General features: G+C 37.2%; 1 protein-coding gene across 5 annotated transcripts in view; it reads left to right on the forward strand.

Annotated features, from left to right (window-relative positions):
- The window catches only part of NCAPG2 (non-SMC condensin II complex subunit G2), a 50,116-nt gene extending 26,715 nt beyond the window's left edge, over window positions 1-23,401 (forward strand). The window contains exons 15-30 of one of the 5 annotated variants that reach the window (XR_011737788.1): window positions 623-747; window positions 1,226-1,399; window positions 3,278-3,348; window positions 3,610-3,763; window positions 3,941-4,114; window positions 4,572-4,688; window positions 4,794-4,937; window positions 7,329-7,428; window positions 7,913-8,097; window positions 8,857-9,000; window positions 10,822-10,925; window positions 12,162-12,259; window positions 12,672-12,774; window positions 17,593-19,221; window positions 19,732-20,931; window positions 21,786-23,401. Coding sequence is in view for 1 of the 5 variants with exons in the window: in XM_065832012.2 (XP_065688084.1) it covers window positions 623-747; window positions 1,226-1,399; window positions 3,278-3,348; window positions 3,610-3,763; window positions 3,941-4,114; window positions 4,572-4,688; window positions 4,794-4,937; window positions 7,329-7,428; window positions 7,913-8,097; window positions 8,857-9,000; window positions 10,822-10,925; window positions 12,162-12,259; window positions 12,672-12,774; window positions 17,593-17,644 (1,745 nt within the window). In the remaining 4 variants the exon portion in view is untranslated. Of the gene's footprint in view, window positions 1-622; window positions 748-1,225; window positions 1,400-3,277; window positions 3,349-3,609; window positions 3,764-3,940; window positions 4,115-4,571; window positions 4,689-4,793; window positions 4,938-7,328; window positions 7,429-7,912; window positions 8,098-8,856; window positions 9,001-10,821; window positions 10,926-12,161; window positions 12,260-12,671; window positions 12,775-17,592 lie in introns of all 5 variants that reach the window. The other 4 variants (XR_011737789.1, XR_010650946.2, XR_011737790.1 and 1 more) reach the window with 4 other exon arrangements.
- Window positions 23,402-23,820: the final 419 nt, after the last annotated feature.

A 23,820-nucleotide genomic window follows, 5' to 3' on the forward strand; every position in this document is an offset into this window, starting at 1 on the left:
GAGTTCTAATATTACAAAAACAAAGTAGTCAGCTTGGAGTGACTTAGGCAAAATACCCAGGCCCTTGCATTTGACTGATTACCTTGGTAAGGTAGTTTTGAAAACACGTGTTAGTGTATTTCACCTAGTCATACTTTCACCAGAGTGAACATAACCCTTACACTTTGATGTAGAGATGAGCTTCTCATTAAGGAGTACAATGGTTAAGGCTGCTACATCATTTATAAATGATTGTAATTGACCTTGGAGGGGGTGTACACAGGTCATTAAATTAGTAGCTATGTTGGATGTAGGAGCTGGGGGAGCTTCCTCTGACCCTGATTTGATGTGGTGATGGTGGTTGTTTGCTTTTGAGTAGACCATTTAACAATAAAATTATAGAACCTGGTGATAATGTTGCCATTTCTTCTTCATACTTGAGGATATAAAACACTTTCACATTTTCTCCATTTCCTTTTACCAGGAGATTTAATCTTTTTCAAAAAATCTTTTTTCCTTATTATTTCTGGTTCTGTTGCCTGCTTTTCAGACTGGCTTTCCAGCTTTACACTTAGAAGCATTGACTACCAGCGCTCTTAACAAATAGTAAAGTCTACTTTATTCTTACTATATTTAAATGTAGCTAAATTGATGCTTACTATTCGGCGCTGCTTGAATGCCTGCATCCAGAAAGCAATGAAAGAGAGTCTTCATAATAGTGATGATGAAGAAGAAGAGGAAGAAGAAAGTGAAAAGGAGAATACAAGTGTAAGCAAGTTTACTTTATGATAAGCATCATAGAAAAAAGTTACCAGAACTTGATTTGAGACATAGGCAGTTAATGATCTGACGGAAATCTAAAGGAAAGCACGTGGGCATCTGGGGAATTAGAAGGTGAGAACTGCAGTTATGGTGTTTTCATGCCCTTCAGTAGCAGAAATTTGGTGAAGTAGCTACAATAAGATAGAAGAAAAACGAAACATTTTAAATTAATACTTTCCTATGCACTAATTATAAATTGACTTCATTATGCAATGAAATTATTCAAAAAATTAATGTTGCAAGATGACTATCTATCTAAATATATACATAAGTAAGAATGAATTGTGGAGTTCATGTTCTATAACAAACACAATGCTTTTGTGAAATTAAAAGAAGGATTTTCAGGTTTTTTGAAACCTTATTTTAATCTAAATTTATATTTGAGAATGTAATAGGTAATATCATCTAAGTGTCTGTATTTCAGGTGTTGAACAATGTGTTGTCAATAGATGATGTGGCCAGCATGGCAAGTTTATTGGAGATTATTGTAATTCTCTGGAGAAGTATTCACAAAGCACTAGATCGAAATGAAGATGCCAAAGATTATACAATCAGAAAATTTGCTTCTGTACTTCCAGGATATTTTAAAGTATTTAAGGTAAAGAAAGTTGAGATTTTCCTGTAAGCACTTAGTATTATCTTCATATTTTTTCATGTGTTAAGTTTTTTATCTATTTTCATGCCATCAAGTCTTTTTCATTGTTGCTATAAACCATAAACAATAGCAAGTTTCTTGGAATTCCACAAATGGGTAGAAGCTGTTCTCCAATTGCAATACCTGACTGATGAACTGTTATCTAAATAGCACAGAAATACTTATGCCATAAATTGTTCTCCTTATAATGTTTTTATAGGATTCCATTCTTTTGAATGTTTTTGGAACTTTTCAGAATCCATGACTGAAAATGTCACTGCAGAATAAATACTCAGTGTAGATGAGAGTCCACATGTTTTTCTACCTGCTCCCTGCCTCAAACCTTCCATCACCACCTCTTATGATCCAGCTGCTGGAACAGGGAACTGAAGCAGCCGAGGCTCCTTTTTCAGTTTCTTGTATTTGGTTTCTGCTAATTTGTTTCTACTCTCTTATGATGCACTTATTTATTGTTTAGGTTTGATATAAGCAATTAATTAAAATTAGTAATTTTCATATTTTCAGTCTCCTTGATCTGTTTAATCATTCTGGTTTTATTCTTTGGGATGCTGTCTTTTGATAGTGGCTAATAGCATCTGCTGCACCTTGTAGTTGATTTAGAGGGATTATCTATTGCATACCTTTTTTATGGTTTTCATGCTGAATTATATCAAGTTATGCTGACTGGTATACTTAACAACATTAAGTTTGCTTTAGATAATCAGGGAGTGGAAAACAATTCATTGCTGCCTAATATTCTGCAGCACAGATATACCAAATGCTCTCTCCACCCTGAAAGCATTTGGAAATTGTCAAAGACATTACAAATCTTTTTTTTTGGTAGAGGATGTACCATCTCTGCTGAAAGGTTCTGGTGAGCAGACAAAATATCCAGCTTTAGCAAGCAACCTCTTTGACTTTGATATTCTTACAGTGAGTAAGCAGCTTGGATTTAAAAAGACCTGTCATCAGAGGCTTAGTTTCTAGAACACTACAGATTGAAGCAGTATGTCTCTTTCCTGAAAATCTACAAATACATTTTTAAATGTTCTTTTAAAAAATCATCTTTAAAGGTTTTAGCTCTTCAAATGTCTAAGTAGGTAGTAATTTCATTTTATTGTATTCATGAAGCCTGGACATACAGATATACTATTTTTGAAGACTCTTTCACATAAATTGGTTTCTGGATAATCTGAGTGAGACCGTGTCATGGTCTAGACCAGGGGTGTCAAACTCCTTATCACCCGGGGCCACATCAGCCTCGTGGTTGCCTTCAAAGGGCCAAATGTAATTGTAGGACGTATAAATGTCACTGCTACTCCTACATTTATCCAGTCCTGGTCTAGTCCTTGTATTATGATGTCTGGTAACGACTGGCGGTGCATTTTACATTACCATTGTTACAGAAACACCCTTTCCTTTACGGACTTTTTTATAGATTTCTGATGTGAATGAATATTCATTTAAGGTACTAGTTACTTGAGAGGAGTTATGTGGTATCGTGATTGTGCAATTAAATATTGGCCTCTGCTAGAAAGAATCTAAGCTAAAGCCGTTATTTCTTTTGCAATGGTTATTAAACAAATAGAGCCATAATTATTCATGGTAGTTGTTCTAATCGATAATCGATAACTGACCTCTGAGAACAGGAATCAGAAGTTTCACATTGCAAGCCGCACATTGTCATGAACTACTTGCATTTCTAGTGGAAAAAAAAAAAAAAAAAAAAAAGAGGAAATCTTTAATTTGGTGTAATTTAATCATATTTTTTCAGTATTCTTCTTGAATAGCTTTGCATGCATCTGTACACGTACATCATATATTGTACTTTTTTCATCCCAGGATGAGCGTTGCGTGACTCCATTGGTTATTCTGGCATCCTTTATGCCCCCTGCTGCTATTCCTACATTCAGGTACTACTTTTAAATCCAAAATATGAATGACAACATATCTCTTGTTGACTGTTAATTTTTCACAACTTGACATATTAAATGCCCATTTGGTTAATTACCCTACTAAACAAATTTGATAAATTAGTAATATCTGTGAAGTGCAAATATGCCTTTGAGCCACTAGTGAACCTTTTTTATATTATACTGGTTGATTTTCTTTGAATTATTTCTGGGCTGGATATGAAACTAATGCATTTCTTGTTTGTTTGTTTTTCTTTTAAGCTGTAGTGTGATCTCCAGACTCAGAAACACTGACAATGGAGCTGACCAAAGCAAATACTCTACCCTGATAGACTGCTTGTGTCGCTGGGGTCAAGTGGGACATATTATGGAATTAGCCTGCGATTGGTTGTCTGACACATTAACCTCAAGAAAGGTACGCATATGCATCTGTCAAAGAATTAAGGAATTGCTAGATTAAATAAAGGCATCGTGCTTTTTTTTTCCCTTAATAAAAGAAGCCTCTTTAATGCCCTATTATTCTGCTTTGGAATTAGATGTAAAGTGAGATACTAACAATATTGTCCTGGTTTTGTGCTTTCTTCTCATTTAGAGTATTAAAAAGTCTGAACGACGAGTATGTATCCACGTAACACATGAATCAAAGCCAGAATTAGCAGTTGATTACATTGAGTATTTATTGACTCATCCTGTTAATCGTGACTGCCTACTCTCTGCTCCTAAAAAGATGCTGGAGAATCTTTTGAAAATTCTCAGGACTTCAAAGGTAGTATTCTCCTTACCATGGACAGCGCATGTAAAAGTCTGCTTAACATCATATATTGCCTACAAGAATAAATAAGTTTCACGATCCCTTCTTCCACTCTACAAAAAGGTTTTCCTTTTGATTTATACTTCAAACAGCTAATCTAAACGAGAAGCGTGTTAGTTCAGAATTGTTTATAAATAGCAGGTTTTGACCAGCTTGTCATTTTTAGGTGTGTCAAAGTTTTTGTGATCTTGTGTAGTGCATTTTTAAGGGACCTGATTTTTGGAATGTACCTGTGAGGAATAGCCTGAAAATCAGATACAGCATTGCAAAATTAAACTAACTGCCTGTTTGGTTGTTTGGGGTTGTTTTTTTGTCCTTTTTTTTTTTTTTTTATCTTTTGTTTAAAGCTGTTGAGAAAAGAAACATTTGAAAGGATTTTCTGGAAAATATATATGTAAAATCGTTTTTTCAGGCAGTTCTTGGCTCAATTCTGAAAGGAAATGATGGAGGTTCTGGTAGCTGCAGTCAAGCAACTGGCCTAAGAGCCTTCAGCCTCTTTTGCAGGTTGAGTATTCATCTTCAAAACAAGGTATGGTTATACCTTTTAGATATAAGCTGGATTTACAGCTGATATTATAAGAAAATTCCAAAAGAAGTGACAAGACAATTGTTAAACTTCTTTTTTTCTTTCCAGTTTTCTGAAGAAGGAAAAGATTACCTCTCACATCTGAAGGAGACGGGTGCTTGGATAGAAAATCAAGTTGTGCCTTTTATATTAGCAAGTGATCAAGAGGATGACATTTCAAAACGCAGTAATGTTGCTGAATTAATTACCCAGGTTAGATGTCTCTTTTTTAAATCAAACTGCTACCAATCTGAAAAGCTCAGTATGTAGCAATTACATACTGACAAACATAGTGAACTGGAGTTTTTGGAGCCCAGCAAGCAAAATACAATTCTGATTGTTCTGAGGCTACAGTTTTGTGATTTTGATTTTTTTTTTGATTACTTAAAATAACACACTGTAAAAAAAAAAAAAAAAAATTGATTTTAGTTATAACTTCTATATCTTATAAAATATAAAAATATATAAAAGTGCACACCCTAGCAATTAATTCAAGTAGTTGGTGTCAACAATACCTTGTTCTTATCTAGAGTTTTTTCACCTACCAGTGCATAATATATATCCTCATCATATCTGTTGAAGTGAAGGTGGAACATGTTTTATGTTTCACAATTGTGAAAATGCCCACTCGAGATTTCTACCACAGCAGTTGATGTAACCTGATTGTCTCAAATTTTAGGTGTCTAACAAGTAATTCTTGTGCTGTCTCTCATCCCCTGTGTTAAATAATGTCCATGCTCCTTTATGAAAAATGTATTAACATAAAGCTAAGATTGTCACTGGGTCTTGGTTCTGAAAAGGAGAAGAAAATTTGTTGCTGGAAACAAGGGTATAAATACGTGGTGTGCCAGCATGTAATAGCCTGTTCTTCTGTAGCAGGGATGGTCCTGGAAGTGACATAGAATCACTGGAGCTGCGTGTGTTCTGTTGAATAGCACAACAGAAGATGAGTTAGAGGACCAGAAGGGTGGTGTAATTATGAGAGAGGATTTAGATCTAATCATATTTGCTCGCTTGCTTCCTTCCGTTCTTTTTTTCCTTCCTGCTTTCCCAAAAGAAATAGGTAAAATTACACCCTGAGGAATTCAGGATGCTTCATTGTAGTGCTGAGTCTCATAGAAGGTATCTTTGGAAGCCAGCAGAGAGGTAGGATGAGAGTTACTTGGGAATTTAATAATGAGGAGGTCAGTCTTGTACTAAATTCCACTGATGCAGCGAAATGGCTTTTTGAAAGTTTTAAAGAGATAGAAAACTCAAATAGGTGTTGTAGTTATTCATGGTACAGGTTTCTGATGTGTTTTATTTGCTATTGTCTTTCAATGAAGAAACTTGGTATGCATATCATAACTCTTTTGCAGCTATTTTTCAAAAGTTTGGAGGCACAGAACTCTACTTTGTAGAAAGACAAGACACAGAACAGGGAATCTTTACCAGCATAACCAGAATGTTTACGATCAATTTCCTAGGTTCGAATACAAAATCAAAATGCAACTTTATTGATAAGCACTGAGATTGTCAGATGGGTTTACTGGTGACAACTGCCTTACTGCTTAGCTAACCAAAAATGACACGCAATGATTTTTTACTACTAGATCTCAAAGTCCATTTGCGTCATTATTTCCAGTGAAGAAATAGAGGTATGAAGACTAATGTGACTTGTCTTGGAAGTCGAGAATCCAGACATCTTGCATCACCTGTGATAAGCCACATGCTTGTTAAGCAGCTCCTACTTGCTGCTCACCTTGTATACTCTTTTTTTAGTGGAATGAGGTCTTGATCGTGCTTTTTAGTTGTTTGGAGTGTATATTTGGTAACAATGCTGGCATTAAAAAGAGACCTAGTTTGTCTCTAAATATCCATCTAATATACAATTACAGTTGTTTCTGTAATACTGTTATAAATACAAGGGGCCTGGGGTGTCTGTCTTTTTCCACTTACATTTCTCTATCACTTTCCCTGTGACGTATCCCATTCTTTCCCATTTTACACTTCTCTGCTTGCTCTGTTACTCAGTTTTGCACGTGTCGTTATGGGCAGGGATTCACTGGGGGGACCGTTCTCTTCAGGCCGCTGGTTTGTTGAGTGGAGCTGGTAGCCCCCTTTCAGATTTTGGTTAAGGGAAAGATCTGGACTAACTTTGGTCACAGTCAGTGTTCTTGAAAAAACCAGTTCATGCGTACATAGATTAGTTAAAAATTCTCTACTCTGTCTATACATTAGTATTATAATCTGTTCAGTATGTAACGTGTGTCTCTAGGAAAAGCTCTTTTTGTATGCTGTTTTTAATTTTGCTATTCAGATAGGTAGAGATGTCATATTCTGCCTCAGTAACTGTTAGTGTGTCTGATCTGAGCCTGAGTGAAAAAGAGAGAGGATTTACTGCCTTTTGAGAAATGGTTTATTGGAGGAAATGACAACTGGAAGCATTTGGAGAAGTGTTTGAAACTCCTGCTTTTCAAAGCTTGTGAACTGAGTGACTCCAAATAGATGCACCAGCTTTCAAGGCAATTTGGCTAAAATTTTGTGGGTTTATTATTTTAAAGTTTCACTCAACGGTTACTTTGTATAAACATTGTTTCTTATACTTTTCCATCTCTTTTCTAGTCCTACCTGACAGTATGTAAAGATGTCATAATGGTTGGCCTTGGAAATCTCACATTTCAAGCATACCTTTTAGATATGGCTCTTTCAGTTATACAAACAGGTACAATGTTTTGTACTAACATCAACATCTCCATATATACATAGCTGGCTTTTCTTATATTAGCAGAACTGTTGCTTTTAACATTTTGGAGTTTGTTTCTCAAAAAATGGTGTTTACTACTTATGCTATCTAGTATCAATAATATGGTCAAAAGTCACAGCAGCTTTTCAGAAAACTGAAAATAAACAGCCAACCCAGAACCATGTCACTGTTGATAACTAATGTTTCGTTGTTGTTCTTAGATTCCAGTTATTACTATATAATTCAGTGTTTATGTATGTGTATATATACATATATATATATCAGTATGCCTTAGGAGGCAACTGTTTGAAAATTTCAGCTAAGGATGCTCAGAAACTCAATATATCGTCTACACTTGTAAACTATATCTATTTATGTTCTATAACTGAGTTGCATTCTAAGCTTGTACCTGAAGAATATCTCATTACAATTTTTATATTGTGGTATTTATCTCTTTCTCTAGAGAGAGGTGGCTTTTGTGCTCCAGTGTTACTGTATGCTCTCAAAGAAATTATTGAAGCTTCTTTAACTCAGAATACTGAGACAGATGAAGTGGCAAATCTTTTCCAAGCTGTACAGACCACCTTCCAGAAAGTTTTACAATGTGTGGCACGTAGTCTCAAGAAAAAGCAGAAAGAAGGGCTTCAGGTATCATATTACACTTGAAATCACTTCCTAAAGTATAGATGAATCCATAGATTTTACGCAATCTTGTTATACTTAGACACTTTGAAGCTGTTGTTCGAGTCGGCATCTAATTAAATTTCCAGATAAATTTTCTAAGTTTCCTTGTTACCAATGTGTGGGTGTTTGTGTTTTGGTTTTTTTTTAATCCATTCTACCCTTTTGGTCTCATCATGACAGAAAAACTAGTAAATTGGAGTACTATGCATTCTGTTACACATGATCCTGAACTACCATAGTACTCATAGGTTATTATTCTTATCTGCAGTTAAATGAACTCTCTCAATCCAGAGCAAAGAATTTGCTCCATATATAGTATGTTCTTGCGAAGGAGGAGAAATTTATTTATTTCAGCCTGAATTATATCAGCTTCAAAATATGTATGATGTCCTAAAGTTCTTCAAAACCTCCTATCTGCACAGAAGAGTCAGCTTCTTGTATTTTATAGTAGAGATTAGATAGTAGTGAGATGGGGGGGATCACTCTGGAAAATCTGATGGCCTGCTTTTCAGAACTTCCAGAACACGTTCCGTTCTTTTTTGTTACAACCATTGTTTTGTTTGTTTCTCTCAAATTTGAGTGGACTTCCCAAACATGTTGCTGACTCTCCCTCTGATCCCAGGTGGCTAGAATAGCTCAATAGCTTTAGGTGTGATCTGCACTCCTGGACAGAGAACCTTGCGGAAGTATTTCAATAAATGATCTGTTTTCCTTTGATTTTAGTTGATTCACTCTCTTCAGATGCCTCTTGGAGAATTCGTACATGCAGTCCAGTGCTGGCATTCAACTTGCCCAGCAGTTCACCAAGGTGTATTCTCCACCCTCCTGGCTGCAATAGTAGCAGAGATAAGTTATGTACTACAGAAGGTACAGTTAATGCTGACTTTTTTCTTTTTATTATAATTACTGCTTTCTAAACGTTACGTTGGAATGATAGAGCTATGTATGTTCAGAAAGTGTGATCTTTGTACTGCAGGTCAAGATTTTGTTTGTGTTGGCATGGAGCAAACAGGAAATCTTATTTGCCATAATTTCATGTTGCAGTGCATCTCTCATGTTTACAAATACAGCCATGTAAGAACAGAGTTATCCTGATACGTAGTTCGCTATCTGGCTCAGATAGAAGAATTTAGAAATCAGGCAGTATTGGAGATGAACGACATGGTTTTTGAGAAGTTCTTTCTGTATTTGTACTCGATCTGGCTGGGAAGGAGTTAAATTTCTTCCCGGCGGTCCACAGCAGTGCTGTGGTTTGCATTTGTGGCTACAACAGTGCTGAGGGCACATGGGTTGGTTTTGGCTGTTGCTGATCAGGGTTTGTGGAGTGTGAGGGCTTGCTTTCTTCACCCCCTGCCCCACAAACCAGCGAGCAGGCTGAGGGGGACAGGGCCAAGGCAGGTGACCCAAACTGACCAAAGGCACATTCCATACCATAAGGTGTGCTAGGCACTAAAAGCTCAGGGAAAGGAGGAGGAAGGGAGGTTGTTCTAAACCTACCTTGCTTTGTCTCGCCCAGCATTAGGGAACTTAAGAAATGAACCACTGATGTCTTAAACACATTCCACTGCCCTGTTCTTAGAATTGAGGTTCTGTAATCCTGTACCATGGCAGGGTGATGTCTTGCTTGACACATAGCACTTGTGCATCCTCTGCTTGAATACAGATCCATTTCTCATTCCACATCTTTTTGTTGTTGTTTGATTTCCAAATATCTGATCTGAGTTTCTTTGGAAAGTAAAGACAGAAGCTTTAATACCAAAAAAAATATACAGACAGAGATTATCGTATGTGCTAAAAGTCCAAGGAACCATTACTGTCCTTGAAGGAGAAGGGTAACATTCCCAATGCATGTTCCTCATGCTGGGAGTGTTAGGAGCAAGTATGGCAAGTAAGATTAGAAGATTCATGAACTAACAAGGAAGAGGAGAAGTTCTTTAGCAGAGGCTGCTGTGGTTGCTGGATTTGTCAGAACGTACCGAGTACAACAGAGCTGCTGCTAAGATTCGATGTTACAGAAGGAACTGAAATAATACCTGCAAATATTAACATCCCAGCTGAGGGGCTGTGGGTTGAGAGCATGCTGTTCACAGATGCTGCAGGGTAAAGGTTTGTCATCTTGAACGACATTGCAGAGTCATACTTGTAGATTAGATTATTTTTAGATTATTGCACTAAGTCGTCTGAGCTGGAGTTTTCCCTGCCCTCAGATTATTGTATTAATAAATCAAAATTCAGTTCTAACTAAATACTTGCCATGCTATTCGGAACTTGATACTAAAAAGAACTGACACAGGGAATCAGGAAATCACTGTCACCGAAGTTGTGTTTAGAAATCGTGTATGGACACTTAAAATGGGAGACATAAAAGATACTCATTTGTGCTTAGCAGGCTATGCCTCTATAAATAATGATCAACAATGTAGTTAAAAGAAATTTCTATTCAGAGCAACTCTGGAGAATATTTCCCTTGGTACAAATACTGTTTATTTGTTTTAGTCTTTCTAATTTATATTTATTTTGTTTATTTGGACACAATATAATCAGATTAAGGCTGTTCGAAGAACACATGTGAATGTTTCTTCTAATTATATAAGGATAGGTCTTGGTTAGTGTAATTATTGATTTGCTTCGGAGTTTTACATATATTTCTTGATATACAACAGCTTTTGACTTTTTTCTTTTTTTTAGGCTTCCTGTGAAACAGACTTAACTATACCAAGGACTATTTCAGACCTTCCTCCTCTTTCAAGCAGTTTAATGACCATAATTATGAAGTCAGTTAATGTTGTCAGGTAAATGTTTCTACATTAGTTTGTCTAAGATTGTTGCTCATGTAGAATAGTTTATATGTTGTCAATAAATGTTTAATTTCAAAATTCAAATAAAGTTTGAGGAACTAGCTACTTCATAATCCCTTTATCTTGGTATGTTGTGTGTAGGTATTGATGGGTGGAGGGACTGGTTCCTTTTTTTAGACTGCTTCTAAGAGTGCTTCTTGTTTACAAGACTGTTCATCTAAATGAGTTCTTTAATCATACATCTTGGCTTGTTTCTTTCCTAAGGTAGTTATAAATAGTAGTTCTCTCAATATAGAGGTATTTGGATGAGAGCAAATATTTACCAAAAATAGCATTAATTCTTTAATTGACCCTCTGTAATGAGGTGATAAATGTACTATAGTTGTATAAAAATGACAAAATTCAAAATAGTCCTAAGAGAGTTATCTTGAATGATCAAGGGGCTAGTGTATATTCCTTACAAGTGCTATTATTCTCCATGATTTACCACAACTAACACTTAAGTGTCCCATCTGACAGGCATTGAATATCTTTGTCTCTGCTGTCATGAGATTTTTTTTTTCTTCTCAATCCTGTAATTCTAGTTGAATTTGCAAAACAAAGGACTCTAGAGAGTCCAACAATAGTTTCCTAATCCAGATCTTGCTTTCTTTACACACCTCTTTTGAAAAGAGATAGAGAAATTCAATTAATTCCTCTGAGACTTTTTCTTGTAGTGGTCAATAAGAATCTTGTCTGTTCCTGATGGAGAAACTGCTAGTTTAGACCAGATTGTTTTATGAATACTTTGGTAAACATGTATCTGTCATCTAGTATTTATTTTTTCGGTGTGAAGAAAATCTAATTGAAGAGATAATTTACCTCTGGTTCCATTTACCTCTAATGCCTCAGGACTGAGACTACTTAAGGCTGATTTCTTTTATTAATATGTATCAATAGGCCATAATCAGAGACCAGTGGTAAATCATTCAATACGTTAGAAACTGTCATCTACTTATTCTGTGTACGAACTTTCTAGTTTTCTTTCCAAGCAATTCACCATTCTGCTAACTCACATATTCTCAGTTCTAGAAGCCGCATGACATCTTGGATTACCCAGTAACCAACGCTTTATCCTGCATGGTGTCTTTGAAGCTATGGCGGCAGGGTAGCATAATCACAAACTTGTGTTTAGTTCCATTTTGCAATAAACATGATTTATAAAGTGTTTTTGCTTTATTCTTCCCTTAGGTCATTTTTAAATGAATTAATGGAATGCATTCTCTCTGAAGAAATTGAAGGGATTTTTAGTTTAACAGCTTCTGTCTGCATTGTGATTATAATTAAAGGTCAGTCAAACCATTTGTGTCCTATTTTTTTCTCCTTTCTTTTTTTAATGTGCTACATTTTGAAAGCTGAATTCTTATACAACTCCACAGGCACTTTTCCTCATGCTGTTAAGGTACCATTTTTCTACAGTTTTTTAAGGTTATATCACTGGTAAATGACATCATTAAGCTTTAGACTTTCCATCTTTGTGTAGTGAGTTTAAAAATACAATTGTCTGCTAAATCATAGGGTCTATATCTTCTGTGTTGCTGAAATACACATTAATTAATGTAACAGTGAAAATCTAATTTACTATCTAATCTTGCATTAAGCAGTATTTTATTTTTAAAAATATTTCTGAAAATTTGCAGAGGTTTTTGTGACAAATCATTATTTTTGTCCAACTTTTCAACATAAGCTTATTTCAACTAGGTAAGCACAAAACTTGGATTCCAAAGGATATTGCACCTGCCATTCGAAGGAAACTGCTAAGGTGCATGGATGCTGCCGGGGAGGAATCCAGCAGCACTGCAAGGTAAATGCGTGGAGGGAATGAACACTCACCTCTCCTGTACCCTCTCTGCAAGAACTGCCTGTGGTTTGTACTTAATACAGTCAGGGCATTTGGAGTGATTGCAATTTTAAAATAGCAGGTAAAAAATGGTGAGCTATTGAGCCCAGCACAATATTAAATTTCCTGCCCGTATGTTTGCTGCAATTGCAATCTTTACATACTTTGAGTTGTTTTGCATTTAATCTGAAGGTGTTATGCCTTGATCCTGTATACTGCAGGATTCAGTTCTGAAATTCAATTCTGTTAGCAGCAGGTGTAGAACAAAGCAAGTTTACTATTTCTCTAACAATGTTTTTAAGACCTTTCCACAGGTGATTTTATTTTACTCTTTTTTGGGATTTCAGAGTCATATCTGCTTGACTTTTAGGGTTTTTTTGGTATAGGTTTCTTGAAAGTTACTTGCTACCTTGTATATGCAAGCATTTATTTCAGACCTGCCTAAAATAGACAGTCATGATGAATGCCTTAGCCTCAAGTGTCTCAAACTTGCCCAAGTCTAAAAAATTGTTAATATTTGTTTTGTGCCTAGTTATTGAACTGCCTGTGGAATTAGAAAACAAGCAAAGTAGACATTAAAAAGCACAAACATAAAATACAAAGAAAACAGGCTATGGGTTTGGATGTTCATACAAAAATACTGAGAAAGTTCATAATGGATCTCAGTGGCCTGAACATGCAGAGGCTGTTGCAACCTTTAGTTCTTCAAAATGATGATCCTTACTGTCCAGTCAACCAATAGATGTAGAGTAGACAGACTTTAAATTACAAATAAATTTAAAAAAATCAAAACACACAAACAAAACCAACCCCAAATTTCATTGTACTCAACAGTTTCTTGCATGGCCCTCCCAACCTAAGCACAGTTCCCCAGCACACTCTTCTGGTGGGTCACCCACCTCAGGGATGGTGTTCTCTGGCGTTGGTGCCATGTATTTAAAGCCAGTACTACAGTTACAAGATGCTACTGAATAAAAAATAAGATGGTTTATCAAGGAAGCCACATGGGCTGTATCCTTTTCCCATGATACTTTAACCTTAGAGTTTGCACTTGAGGTGTATGAGGTAGCCCAACAGCTACATCGAGTGTTCTGGCAGTGGTAGAACTTTCAGAAGGCTGTACAGTAAATATCCATTTGGAATTTGTCCACAAGTGCAGAAGATAAATGGGATTTGTCCAGGCCGGGGAGAAGAGGAAACCCCGATATTCAAGACAATACAACAGAGTAGCTGCATTGTTGCTGACAAAATATGTGTTCGTTCATATAATATGCTATTAAATCAGAGCCAAAAGTGTTTTATTTAACTCATTTTAAAGAGATAAACCATCTTAAGAACTAGATCAGAAAGTTTTATGTTAATATGAACCACCTCAGTTATGTACCATCAAAACTGAGATTTATTAAAAAAAAGGCGGGGGGGAACAGTGCATGCTTCACTTCTATTTTCTGTCTGACATAAGTAAATAGAAAACAGAAATTTTGCTGTTTAGACTTTGAGTAGTTTCCACAGAGGACAATGTTCTCATGTAACATAAAATTGATAAAGAACTAAAAAGAAATTATTTTTTATTAAGTAACTACATAATTGGACTTCAGAAACACTGGCTGACCCTGCTTCCTAGGTGGATTGCTTTAATTAGTTGCTTGGTTGTCAACAAGTTGATTTTGGTTGGGACCTAGTTTAGAAACAAAATCAAACAAATACACAAAACTCTTTTTTTTTTATATATATTAAATAATTGAATGTGAGGTTGCCAATTTCTACTGGAATATTTTTTTTAAATAATAATAATAGAGAACTGGAAAAAAAAAGTGATCAGCAGATTATCATGATTCAGTTAGGCACTTTTAATCAAGACAGTAGAAAAGGCTAAGAAATTAAAGCAAATTTTAACATGATTAAATAAATAGCCCCATTAAAATGAATAATTGCTGCCACTTGAGTGCATTACTGACTATAAATTTCAGTGAGAACACAGATAATTGTTTTATGAATCTATATGATCATCTTGGCCCAATGAACAGGGACAAATTGACCTAGAAGTTGGGGCAGATGAAGAGCATAGGATGCTACAGTGGTTTAATTTTGTGATATACGAGTGACTACCTTTGTATAACACAAACCCAAGACATAGCTGCAGGTAAACCACAATATTAAGAATATGACCCTGATGATGGGAAGTATTTTGAATACGAATGAGAAGTGCAATATGATGATAAAATTCAGAAGTTATCACACAGCTTTGCAGAATGTGGGAGGATTTATATTTGTACAGGTATGCTGGGTTTTTTTTCCTCTCTCTCCTGAAGGGGAAAACAATTGAAGCTGAAAACAGGTCAAGAGGAAGTTCTTCAATGATGAGCTTTTGCTTGATGAATTTACAGTGTGTTTGCACTTTCTCAGACAGAATGTTGGACCAGGCTGGGCCTCTGGTGTCTTCTGCCATGGCCTGTGTAGTGCTCTGGTACTGGTGTGCTCATGTCTAACTAAACCATGATTAAGTACAGTCTGAAACAGGCCCTGTTGTCTGTAAACTGTTATTGTCCTGCTCTGCCCACCGAACCCCAGCATCTGAGTCACGCTATGCTGTGAGCTACAGCTCTGCGTGTTACTTTGACCACAATCTTATAACGCACAGTGCTGCACTGATGTACGTTAAAATATATTATTGGGGGTTTTTAACTCATACTTAATAGTATTATTACTTTTTGCTTCTGAGTGCTTTATCTCATAATAACTCCTTGAAGGATTATTTTATTTAATACCCAGGTACACCAGGAAATAGTAACATCCTTTAATTTCCCAAGAGGCTTGGCATTCTGTGCCTGCATCTTAAATTTAGGCATAGAAGTAATCTATTACATATTAGCAAAGAAAGGAAAAAGTAAAAATGCTGTCTGGTGCAGTAATTAAAGTGCTGCCCTTAAACAAGGAAATGTTGCACTAATTCAGGAGCAAAACTTTTCATTGTGATTTAGTCTTCCCTCTTCAGCTGAGTTAGCAGTTTAAGGTGGCCCTGTGGGTCTATTATTTTAAAAATGCTGTTCAGTGCACATAAAAATTCTGGACAACATATTGTATATTGAGAGAATTTCCTCAAGAGTAATGGCACACACATTAGTTTAGTTTATAAAATGCAAATATTTATGCCTAGCAAAACAATGCAAATAAAGCTGTCAGTGCAGTGATGTAGAGGATAGAGAAAAGTACTTCATATTCTGTAAAAACAAATATGCTACAGAATAATACCTTTTACTTAATATTTTGTATTTAATTAACATTTTGATACATTGGTATTAGAATTCAAATTTAGCTAATGGCTGTGCTGAAAAATATTTCTTTACAGTTATCATTTAGCTCTTCCAAACTCTTTTTTGCACTCTCACTGCATCTGTAAATAATGATTCTTGAATTGTTTTGTAATATAACTTTGTGTATGGTTTGTCTGCCACCTATCTGAAGGTTCCCCAGTAAGGTACCCAGTAACACTGACAGACATTTGGCTGTTTGAGGAGTTATTCTGAGTGATGGCTCCGTGGCCAGGGGCTGCAGGTGCATGATCCAGCGTGCACCTATAGATAGATTGCATTATTAACCTTAAATTGTAACAAAATAAAATTTATGCAAAGTAACATTGTGTCTAAAACCACAGTGCTTAACTAATTACACCAATTTTATAGTGCAATATAATACCAGCTTATTTTGACAGTTGAATTCCATCCTGGCTTGAAGGATGTGGCGCTGCAAGGGGAGAGTGTCACAGCCCTGTGGTTCTCTGGGTTCAGGGAGCCCAAACATCCCACCTGCTCCCGTGAATGTGCAGATCTGCCTCTGGTATTTCAGGTCTTGGTGTCTCGTGATGAATGCTCAAACTCATCATGATTAACGACTGACTAACCGTGCTTATTTGAGGCATCAGTCTAGGACTACAGTAATAAAAATATGGAGAAAAAGAATGCTTGAGAAATACAGGTGACAGAATCTTTTACGAAAGTAATGTGAAGGGTAAAGTGCACAGTGGTTAACAGTGAAATAAAGTTTTGTCAGAAGACCTAAGTCCCCATTTGTGTCTTTTGAGGGTATTTTAGAGCAGTGCTAGAAGTTGTTGCATCAGAATGTGACTCCAAAGGCTACGTGACTGACTGCCAGAGAATGCAAGAAAATATAATGGACCTGCCAAATGGAAGTTTCAGAGCTGATTTGAGGTTGTTTATGGAGTAACAGGAGACCAAAGAGTCAGAAAGGGACTCGGGTGGGTGTACGTGCAGCTGGAGGAGGCAGCTGCTAATAAGGGTAAGATAGAAAGCTCAGGCTGGGAAAAAAAATTGCCACAAGAGAGGAGAAAAATTATGAAGAGTGAAGAATGAGAGAAAAAGGAAGAAAGTAAAAGAATGAAAAATGGCCTTAGTGTGAATTATTGGTAAAGGATTAGACTATTTGTTTGAAAAAAGAGTAAAAATGCTGTGAAGGAAATGAGTGGGTTCTTTAAATAGATGATGAAATATTAGAAAATCTGTTTGAATTGACAAAGTAATTTAAACTGGTTTCCTGTAGATTACGCTGTAGCTGGAGATGATAAGCAGAAAAATGGAAGAGGTGAAAGAAAAAACCCAGCTATTTCACAAATAATTTGTAAAGGCGTATTTAATACTTAAGCTAATACGGAATAACTGGTCATAGATATTTTGCGATATCTGTACTGTGAGAATCAAATAGTCAAGGACTGATTTAGCATTTAGCATATCTAATCCTGTTGTGTATTGGTTTGTGCCATTTCAGAATCTTATACGAATCATCTCTGAAAATTCTGGATGAATTTTTGAATCCTTGACCACGCAGAAGGTTTTGTCATGAAAATTAAAGGAAGATGTATTGGTTTTTACAAAGGATTGTCTTATAAACTTATTAATAGTTAAAGTTTGTTTTTTGCTATTCTGTACATGTAAAGCAGGCAAAATGTATAAAAGTGTATAAAAACCATGTAAGAGTATAATTTTTTTTTCAAACGGCTATAAAGAGGTTATTCTGTATAAAAATGTCATATTTGGAAGGGATATAAAATCAGTTGTGTGGTTTTTTTTTTTTTTTTTAAATAAAACTAACAAAACTTTGAGATTGCGGTGACATCTAACCTCTGTTCCTGGGAAAACAATAGAGCACGTTCCCAGAGGTTATAGGAATAAATTGGAAACATGTGAATGACAAAAAGGTGATGGAGCACAGCCCTCAGGAATTCACCAACCTGACTGCCCTCCGTTTTGTGGGAAAGAGCAGAGAATGTCAACTTGCCTGTCTAGCGAAGACTTTTCCACAGGCTTGTATAATATCTGCAGCCAAACTGGAGAGTGGAAGATTGGATGGGTGGACTTAGAAGGTGAGTGGGAAACTGGCTGGACCATCACACTTGGACAATAATGATGCTACACAGTCTGAGAGCTGGTTACTAGTGATGTTCCTCGGGGCAGATACTGGTGCCAATACTGTGTACCATTTTTATGAAAAGCTTGGGCAATGGGATGAGATGCAACCTCAGGCTCTTGGCAGATGTCACCAACTTGGGAGCAACAGCTGAATCACTAAGGGACAAGGTTGTCCCACTCAACAGGAGCCTGACAAGCTGGACTTAAGGATCAACACATCTTGTGATGTTCAACACAGACACGTGCTCTGCTGCTTGCATTGGGCTTGCTCTGCATAGCAGCACAGGCAAGTGCAGAAGGGCCATCTCACTGCTGTCCTCACTGTCCTGCATGAGGATTAAGAGACTTTTCTCAGAGGTGCACATGAAGAGAATGTGAAGCAACGTGAACAATTTAGAGCAAGAGAAGTTCTTGTTTGACATAAGAAAAAAATATTCTCATTATGAGAATGAATTGAAATTGGAAATGAAACAGGAACGAGTTGCTCAGAAAGGCTGTGGAACATCTGTCCTTGGAGATGTGCAGAACTTGACTGCTGAGGCCCTGACTGTCAAGTCATAAGTTTGAAGTCAGCCCTGCTTGAGCAGGGGATTTGACCAGGTTATCTCCTGAGCTTCCTCCCAGCTTGAATATTAGTGTGATTTGGTGACAAGTGTACTGGAGGGGAAAAGCCCTAGCTATTAAACAGAGATGTGATTAATACATAAGTTAAATTGTTTTATATTTAGCTATTTTTATAAATTAATAATGATTATGCAGATAATGCAGACATGTAAGCTACTTATTTAATTTTCTTAATGCAACCAGCTGTTCTCCTAAGACTAATGCTAGAATGCTGACTGTAGAATGTTCTTTTGCCTTCACTGAGATACCTGTACATGAGGGGTCTGAGCTCATGGTGTGGCTTAACCCCAGCCAGCAACAGAATACCATACTGCTGCTCGCTCGCTCCCACCACCCCCTGTGGCACGAAGGAAGAATTGTAAGGGTAAGAAACTCGTGGGTTGAGATAAAAACAGTTTAATAACTAAAAAGAATAATTTTAAAAACCATAAGGAATAGACAAAACAAAACAGAACACATGCAAAGAGGAAAATAAAACCCAAGAAAGACAAGTGATGCAAATCAAAACAGTTGCTCACTACCAATCCACAGCTGCCCATCCAGGCCCCAAGCAGTAGCCCCCTGGCTGACTTTCCTCCTAGTTTATATACTGAGCATGCCATCTCATGGGGTGTGGAATATCCCTCTGGTCAGCTGTCCCAGCTGTGTCCCCTCGCAACCTCTCGTGCACCCCCAGCCTGCCTGCTGATGGCAAGAATCAGAGAAGGCCTCAATGCTGTGTAAGCTCTGCTCAGCAGTAGCTAAAACATTGGTGTATTATCAATGCTGTTTTGGTCAGAAATCCAAACACAAGCTCATGCCAGCTACTATGAAGACAATTAACTCCCAGCCAAAACTAGCACACCTTGTAATGCTCTATTTTTCTCTGTTTCAGAAGGAACCAGATTCTTTTCAGTGGTGTCCAATGACAGGATGAGGAGCAGCAGGCACAGACTGAAGCACAGGAGGTTCCATCTGAATATGAGGAGAAACTTCTTTACTTTGAGGTGCCAGAGCCCTGGACCAGGCTGCCCAGAGAGGCTGTGGAGTCTCCTTCTCTGGAGACATTCAAACCCGCCTGGACACCTTCTTGTGTGATGTGCTCTGGTGATCCTGCTTTAGCAGGTGGGTTGGACTGGATGATCTCCAGAGGTCCCTTCCAACCCCAACCAGTCTGTGATGCAGTAAATATAATTAGCGTCCCCAGAAAATGATTCAGCCACAGACTAAAAGCAGCACATGGTGACCAGTTTAGAGCTGGGTATCTTACACTTTGTTAGCTACAATTAAGTGAGGTGAGTTGCTGTGTGTCTATGAAAATGGCTTATTGAGGCCTCCAGTGTTAACTGAGTGGCACTGAAATGAAAATTCACAAATGTAGCCAAATTAAGACAGACATTCTTAATTAACATCCATGCACAGTGCTGTGCCCCCATCTATCTAAACAAGCATCTACTGTGCTAGCTTTGTGGTAAGAGACTAAGATTTTTTTCTAGTATCTGCTCTGTCAAGTGCAACAAACTACTTTCCACCTGTTTTACATCAAATTCATACTTAACCTTAGTGCATAAAACTTCCATACTGGATAAAAGCTGATATAGCTGGAATGTTCATATTTAAAAGCAATCAGATTCTTAATAACTGTCAGGCTTTTCAACAGGAAGGTCAGGATGTGTACAGATTAATGAATTCCAGAAGATTTACCTTACCCACAACAGTAGCCTGAGCCAAAAAGACTAACACTGCCACAGCAGGTATCCGTAGATCTGCCAACTGTTTATCAACATCTTTATAAATTATAAACTGTGTTCTTTGGCCTTCATTCTTCTACATCTGTTAACAGGCAGGTGTTCCAGTAATGACCTTTTAAATCTTCTGATTATACAAATTACTTAATGAATATGTAAATCACAGTTTCTTTTTTCTGCTTCTCAGTCTTTCAGTATTTGCTGATATTAGATGAGAAGAGAATCGAAATGTACCGCCTTGTTTTTCCTTGGTGTATAATATTGCTTTTTTCATTTTTCATGGAATACTTGTTACAGACATAATGCCAACATCAGAAAGATGCAGATTTCTTCTGAAGCACTCGCAGGTGATATTGCTGGGAAGGGTCAGAAAATTTAACGATAACCCGTTGTCCTGCTGTCGGGTGGTACTTGAGTCATTCTCAAGAGTGTTGAAATAATTTTGCAGTAGTAGTGCAGCTGGTGTCCAGATTTCAGTTCAATTTCTAGTCCAGCTCTGCTATAACTGCTCTTAGAGATTAAAAAACATTGGCTTTCTGCAACACAAATAGTGATGTTCTTCCGATTCCTTGAACCAAGGTCTGACAGAGCTTTCTCTTTGGGTCTTTAAGGCAAATTTCACAAAAATATCAAAGGAGTTCTAGGTTTTATTTGTTGTTCTCATTGCAAATTAAGTCTTGCCAAAATGTTAAACCCTTACATTTTCAGTCTGTTTCAAAGATGTAAATAAATAGCATGTTCCTGAAGTTGTCTTTTGGCAAACAGTAAACCAGATTTGTTTCCTCCTATTAATTCAAAGTGCTGCTGAAATGCTACTGGGGAAAGGGCTGGTCTTGGTATTCACCCAGCTGCACTATCCTCACTGTGTGGCTGAGAACTTCACACAGTTTTCAGACAGACCCTTCAAGATCTGTTCAGCTTTTTCAAGAAGTTGAACTTGACTTCGATTGATAAAGTTGCTTGAAATATTAACATGATAGCACTATTCGAAGGTACTCCTTTGAGCAACTTGCATTGGCAGTCACTGCTCGTGTACAATTGCTCGAAGAATTAATTTTCTAGTGACAGTTGTACATGTAAGTGGTGTGGCTGTAGCTCTCCCCTTCATGCAGATATGTCCAGTATAAATATTACTGAAGAAGGCAATAGCTTTAAACTATTTGCAATAATCTTCTGGTTTTTAACTTTGTTTCCCAACCAGACAACAGAGCAAATTAACATCATCATCACAAAGGAGACCAAATCCCTACAAAGTCCAGCAGTCTTCCATTTGTCACAGCTTCAAATCAGGAGCTAAAGAAAGACTAAGAGAAGTTCTCAGGCTCCTTCCTTGGCAATTAAATGTCCTCAGGTATGGATCCAAGCACACCAACTTCCAGACTTGCCAAGGAAAAGTCCGCCTTGCACCTGCTGCTTACACCCGTGATACCTGCAACTCTGCAATTAAACTCTCCTGTGCTGCTGCCAAGTGCTTTGAGATCTGCTGACTTGCAGGACAGCAGAGAGGTTAATTTTGATAAAATCCTTCATGTAATATCCTGCTCCAGGACACACCTTTGTGCAGTGTCCATGGCTGTGCTCACAGTGCCTGTTGTGGTGGCTGCCCAATCCAGACAGAGAAGCCTGGCTTAGTACTTGCACCTTGACAATTACCTGGCCAAGGGCAGCTTTGGGGAACAGCTGCAAAAGTTTCCAGAGGCAGCCAGCAGTTCTTCGTTTTCATTAAGCCATTGCAAATAGGCACTAATCTTGGCCTGATCTGCTTCAGATGAGACTTAGTCCCAGGCCCTGTGTAGCTGTGTTGCTGCTTGGCTAAGCATGACCTTAGGTGTAGCCCTAGGCTTCAAAACTCCAAGTAATTTTAGCTTTAATTTACCCAGCAATCATTGGGATTTTTTTCACTGGCTCAGGTCATTTCCCACAGAGGTGTCCTTAGTTCTCTCTAATAACAGTGGGTCATTTGTCTCTGCACAGTTCCACACCGCAGTTCTAGAAAAGCTGCAGAAATTCTATGCATTAGTACTGAGGAAACTTTAACTGTAGAAATTCACTTTCTGTTCTATTTGCTGGCATTTTTTGCAAACAGTATCACAGTAGAAGTTCTGTTACTATTATTTTCTTACTGCTAATGACTCCAGGAACTAGAAGCTGTTACCAATCTTTTCCTGTGTCATTTTTTATTTTTAACCAAATGACCACCTTGATTTCAGCAAAATAACTTGGCTCTCAAACACACGACTTTACACTTATTCATTTCATGGCGCTTGTATTACTTCAGACCTCACATTACTGAATTCTTTGCAATTAAAATTCTAGTCCTTTGTTTGATATTGCTGTCAACTTTGTCCTAGTTTCAAGTATATGTTCAAATTTCATTAGTTCATGCTTATTTTTTGTACTGTCATTAATGAAAATATTTAATAAGGTCCCCTTCCAAAACATGATTAGTAATTCCTTTTCAGCCTAATCTATTTCCCTCTTCCGTTCAATTAGTTCCTTACCCATCCTACTATTCCTATAATCTTGTCTTGGGTTAATAATTTTTTATATGCTACTGCAACAGATGCTTTGCTGTAAAGCCTTACATTTTAAATAGGTACATTTTAGCAGTTCTTGCTGGAGAGGTACATGAATCCTGTACAGCCATATGCTACATCATAGGACATATAGGATGGAGCCAGCCCAGCCTCCTTTTGGGTTCTTTGCAATGTAGAATGACACATGCTTCCTCCCTTTTGGGCTAATTATTAAGCACTTACCTAAACTGTCTGTGCTAGCTCAACTTTCATGTGAATAAAGAATACTGATTTAGCATTTTTTTATTTTGTTTCTTAATGTGACAACCTTTCCCAACCAATTGCCTAAAATGGTACCTGAGTACCCCTTACCAGCAAGAAACATGGGTTTCGTGCACTGGCCTTTCTGAAATCTTGTCATGGTTGTTAAATAAAAGGCAAGTATTAGCAACTTTATTTTCTCAGCATAGTATCTAAAGGAAAAATACAGCATCTGTAAGAGGCTATGAATCCAGTGGGACCTATCTAAGAGAGTACTTAAAACAAACAACCAAAACCAACCAACCAACCAAAAAAAGGTGACTCTGGTTCCCGCTCCAGGCTATTTAATGACTGTGACTGAAATTCTCCCACTGTTCCACTGAAGGAAAAGCTCCTTTGACTGAGGGAGCTCATTTTGCTGATCCTAATGACAACTGTATCCTTTCCACATCGTTCTCT

Source organism: Patagioenas fasciata, chromosome 2, assembly GCF_037038585.1.
Source record: "Patagioenas fasciata isolate bPatFas1 chromosome 2, bPatFas1.hap1, whole genome shotgun sequence".
NCBI lineage: Eukaryota > Metazoa > Chordata > Aves > Columbiformes > Columbidae > Patagioenas > Patagioenas fasciata.